Raw genomic sequence first — 4292 nt, forward strand, 5'->3', positions numbered from 1 at the left:
TATTTAGATTTCAATTTTTTGCAGAGCAGCAGGTTGAGCCAAACATCCTCTAAATGTGCAGGGTCATCTTTGAGCACGCCATTTCACTTTTCTTTCACCAGTTCACCGCAGTTCTTCCAGCAGTCCACACTTTCTCTGCTCTCTTTTTCTCATGGTCTTCTCCTTCTTTCCCATCGCCCGGCTTGCCACAGGTTTGCCTGCTGTGTCTAAAAGTAGCAGCAGCAGCAACCCAGACTGACAGCAGCTCATTGGCTAATTTGGATCACGTGCAGCCTGGTCCTGGACATGCAGGAGGGCTTTACCATATTAACAGGAGAAGCAGCGCAAGTGAAATTAGACACTGTCGTCGGACAAGATGCGGTAATTTATAAATGTTTTAAATCAGGTTGGGTCCGGATTAGCCAGCAGGACCCTGGTCCGCTGATTCGTGACCCCTGCTGTAGAGTATTCAAAATTATTAAAGACATTTATCAGACAGAATTTGGCTATGCATTTGAAATAGGATACATACATGATGTTTAAGCTGTGCCCGTAAGGAAGACTACTAGGACAGTTAGTGATGCTATCCACCACAGAAAGTGCCCTTTCTTTTTATTTATTTATTTTTTTTACATCAGCACCTTTTCATGTCTTCGTTTACTTCAGTCACATTTGTTTGATATTATTCGCCCTAAATGGTAAACGGTTGGTCTATGAGATGAAAGTAAAACCTCACTCTTCGGTGTGGATGCAGTTACTGAGGGAAAAACACGCAAAGTTAGCTACGCTTCTTTTATGTGTTAGCTTTAATAAAACGAACCCCGAAGAAGAAATTCAAAACTCAAAGAGTCCTGAGTCCAATCTAGCTTTAATAGAGAGCAACAATTTCAGTGGATAACAGGAAGGGAGAACAAAGACAGCAAAGTTGCCCTGCTTTATTCGTATGGGCTTTAAAATGTAAGAGAAAATATAGACACATTTTGGGAAATCTCAAAGTTTAAATAAAGATTTCAAAATTCTGGAATAAAAATCTTTTGTTTGTAATGCCGACCAAGCCAACTGCAAAAAAAAAATGCTAAAGCTAGGTTAATATGCCAACAAGTTATTCATTTTGTCTATGTTCACGAACAGCAACTGCTCTTCACATAGCATCAGTATTATACTGTCTTTGCTCCTAAATTAAACATTTATTCACAGCACAGATCTAATAAAAACCTGATAAATTTTCTTATATTATGTGTTAGGTTTATTCAATGATGATTATAAAATTAATGTGTGTGTGCTTATGAAACATTGGAGCAAGGAGATGCTTCACTCTGTCTTGTGATTCAGTCAGTGGAGCATCCTGTCTTATGACCTGATCAATTGTCCTGTCAGAACAATACTCTGTTTTGTAACCATGTCTTATGTTCTGGTAATAAAAGGCACTGCAGATGAAGGGAGGTCCGAGAGAGAGCAGTGTGTTGGGTTGCGTCTCTCCCCTCCTGCAGGAAGTTGTTGAAAGTCCCTTTCTGTGTGTATTCAGTCCTTCTTTTACGAACCTACATTTTTTAACCTAACATTTTGCTTACAGAGAACTGTAAGTTTATGTCCAAAATTAAATTTACAAGGTTAGAGCTTAAATAAAAGCAAAGATCGTAACCTTGTCATAAAATTCTAACTGGATCAGAGCTCAACTGTTTCCTTCACAGAAGGAGCCCATTGTGAAGCTAGTTTAATATGACCTTCTCAAGCATAGAAAGTATTTATAGGGAGTTTTTTCCTCTCCACTGTCACTAAATGCATGCTCGATATGATGGACTTCTGTAGAGTCAATGAGTCGATGTAATCAGCTGGTTTTCCTTAGGTAGAACTTTGAATCAATCTGATCGTTTGTTCTGGTTGAATTGTCTCTGGAATTGCCTTGAGATGACATGTGTTGTGAACTGTTATATATGAACGGTTGCATCTTAACACTAAGTATTTAATAACTGCCTCCATTAAGCAACCTTTTCATTTATAAGGCCTATTTAAATAAACCCAATAATATAAACAGCTGTGGAATATGCCACTTAAACTAAAGAACTAACAAATTACTTAAACAATCACACGTCAGACTTACGCTCTCATGGATGCAAAGCTCCAGACGGCCATCTTGCACAACGTAAATGCTGTCATCAGTATCACCGGGTCGGAAGAGTGCCTCCCCCTGGTGCAGCTGGATCAGAACCATGTGGCGACAGAGCTCCAAGAAGAGAGGTTTCTCAAAGTGACCGAGGACCCTGAAGGCAAACCACAGCTTCATTGCAATTTCACTATATATGATTCACCTTCACATTTTTTGGGGAATTTTTTTTTGCAATTAATTGGTTCTGCAAAACTATATATAAAAAAAGCCTGTGGAGATAATTTTGTTAATCAATTTAATTTTGCACCCACTAAAATGACATGCAGGGAATGAAGGGAATGAGAGAAGGACTGTATTGGGTGCTGCAGCTTTATAGCTGGTGTCCTGTGTGGTTGGATCTGTTCTGAACTTTTCTTCACAGCAGTGTTATTAAAGCTCCGAGGGACACATAGGAGGAAAGATCACAATCAGCGTTTGCTCCTCATCATCTGCTTTTAAAGAAAAAAACCTACGAATAATACATACACTGCAAAAAAATGAAATCTAAATAAGTCATTTCTTCTTAAAATAAGTGCATTTTTTCTTGAATTAAGGATTTAAGTGAGACACTTTGCCAATGGAACAAGACAATTTACACTTAAAATAAGAAAAAACAATTGCATTGTCTTATTTCAAGTGCATTTTATCTAGATACCTTATTTTAAGAGTAAAAATACTAATTCCATTGGCAAATCATCTTATTTAACTGCTCAAATTAAGGGTAAATACCCTTAATTTAAGAAATTTTTACTCATTTTGAGATCATTTTTGCAGTGTATGCTGAAGAATCTTTGACAGTGGGAGAGAACTCTACCGATGAAGCTTCATGAACGCAAATCTGCTTTAGGAGGGAAAATCTGCTAATTATTAAAGGAATCTTTTGCTTTCCTGGGAAGATGGAAGTGTGTAGTTTTTTTTCACAAACCTGACGTTCTTCAGCATGTACAGCACCTCTGAGGGCAGGTGGGAGTTCTGGACGTCAAACTCAGTGAGGTCAGCTTCAAGCAGACAGGGAGGGGGCTCTTTGGGCTGCAGGGTGGGCGGTTCCTTCCGGATACGCAGAATCCTAACAAGCAGGTTAAGAAAACGCTTTTACTTCTTACCAACTAAGAGCAAACAGAAATCTGTCCCATAAATAGGATTTGTCTTTCCTATTAGAGGTGTTAACTGCTCCCTCTTTGAACCTAACCTCATCAAAAGATTTATTTTAAAACTCTCACTTTCGAGCTATGGACAAAACTTTGGTCCTCTTCCTTCCTCTCTGTCGGGAGGCTGAAGTGGAATTGGATGCAGGCGTCGTGGACAACGTTTGAACCTGCAGCAGAAAAAAGAAACGCAAAGAATTAAAGACAGCAAACGATGTTTCATCAAGACTAGATTGGCAACGCTCTCGTGTTAAGGGAGTGAAAACCACGCTGAACAGAGCACATATCCGCAGACACCAGAAAGAGGCTTGGATTAGTGAAGGAGAGCAACGGTGAAGCCACTTCATTCCATGAATGCAATCCATTTTTTAAAAAGGAAACAGAGTCCTGTTTCACATGGGCAGTTCTAGACAGGGCCCCTGTAGATCAAGTCCTAGCCCCTGTACTGAAGACATAATACTTAAAGAAATTCTAATGATGATCTGCGCTGAAACAGACATGGTTACTGATAGATCCTTTGGATCTATTTAATTTTTTTCTTTCCAAATTCTGTTTTATTAACTGTTTAAAAACATAGCATAAGTGATATTGAGATAGGATCCCAGTTTTCATCTGCTAAATGTTTTTTCCAAAACAAATGTAAAAAAACATACAAAAAAACTCTACTTTTTATAGCTAATTTTAACAGTTTTTCTTAAATTCTAATTCAGATTTTATAGAAAACTGTAATTTCAACTTGAATTAAGTAAAAAAAAAAGTAAAATTCCTTAATTCTGAATGTATTGATTGATTGATTGATTTTATTACAGACTCAAGGTCCAATATACATTAAAAGAAAACAGATACACTAAGAATAAAAAAGAATAAAAGTACAACAGAGAAGGTGCCTACCCCTTCAGAAGGCAATTATACCAATGTCTCCAAAGCACAGATGAATATTTAACTGCACTTGGTCATCAGTAAGATAATTCTATTATCAGACTCATTTAGACAACAAATAAATTTATACATAAGCTTTCTCA

At 37.7% G+C, this 4292-nt stretch overlaps 1 protein-coding gene across 1 annotated transcript in view; it reads right to left on the minus strand.

The window, feature by feature from the left end:
- Nucleotides 1-4292, minus strand: part of pnpla7 (patatin like phospholipase domain containing 7) — a 53759-nt gene that overhangs the window by 31301 nt on the left and 18166 nt on the right. Inside the window, exons 6-8 of the mRNA XM_015379923.1 lie at nucleotides 3346-3440; nucleotides 3051-3191; nucleotides 2081-2240 (exon numbers count right to left, since the gene is read on the minus strand). Coding sequence (XP_015235409.1) covers nucleotides 2081-2240; nucleotides 3051-3191; nucleotides 3346-3440 — 396 coding nt within the window. The remainder of the gene's footprint in view (nucleotides 1-2080; nucleotides 2241-3050; nucleotides 3192-3345; nucleotides 3441-4292) is intronic.

Source organism: Cyprinodon variegatus, unplaced genomic scaffold (assembly GCF_000732505.1).
Source record: "Cyprinodon variegatus isolate N-32 unplaced genomic scaffold, C_variegatus-1.0 Scaffold203, whole genome shotgun sequence".
In the NCBI taxonomy this organism is placed as follows: Eukaryota; Metazoa; Chordata; class Actinopteri; order Cyprinodontiformes; family Cyprinodontidae; genus Cyprinodon; species Cyprinodon variegatus.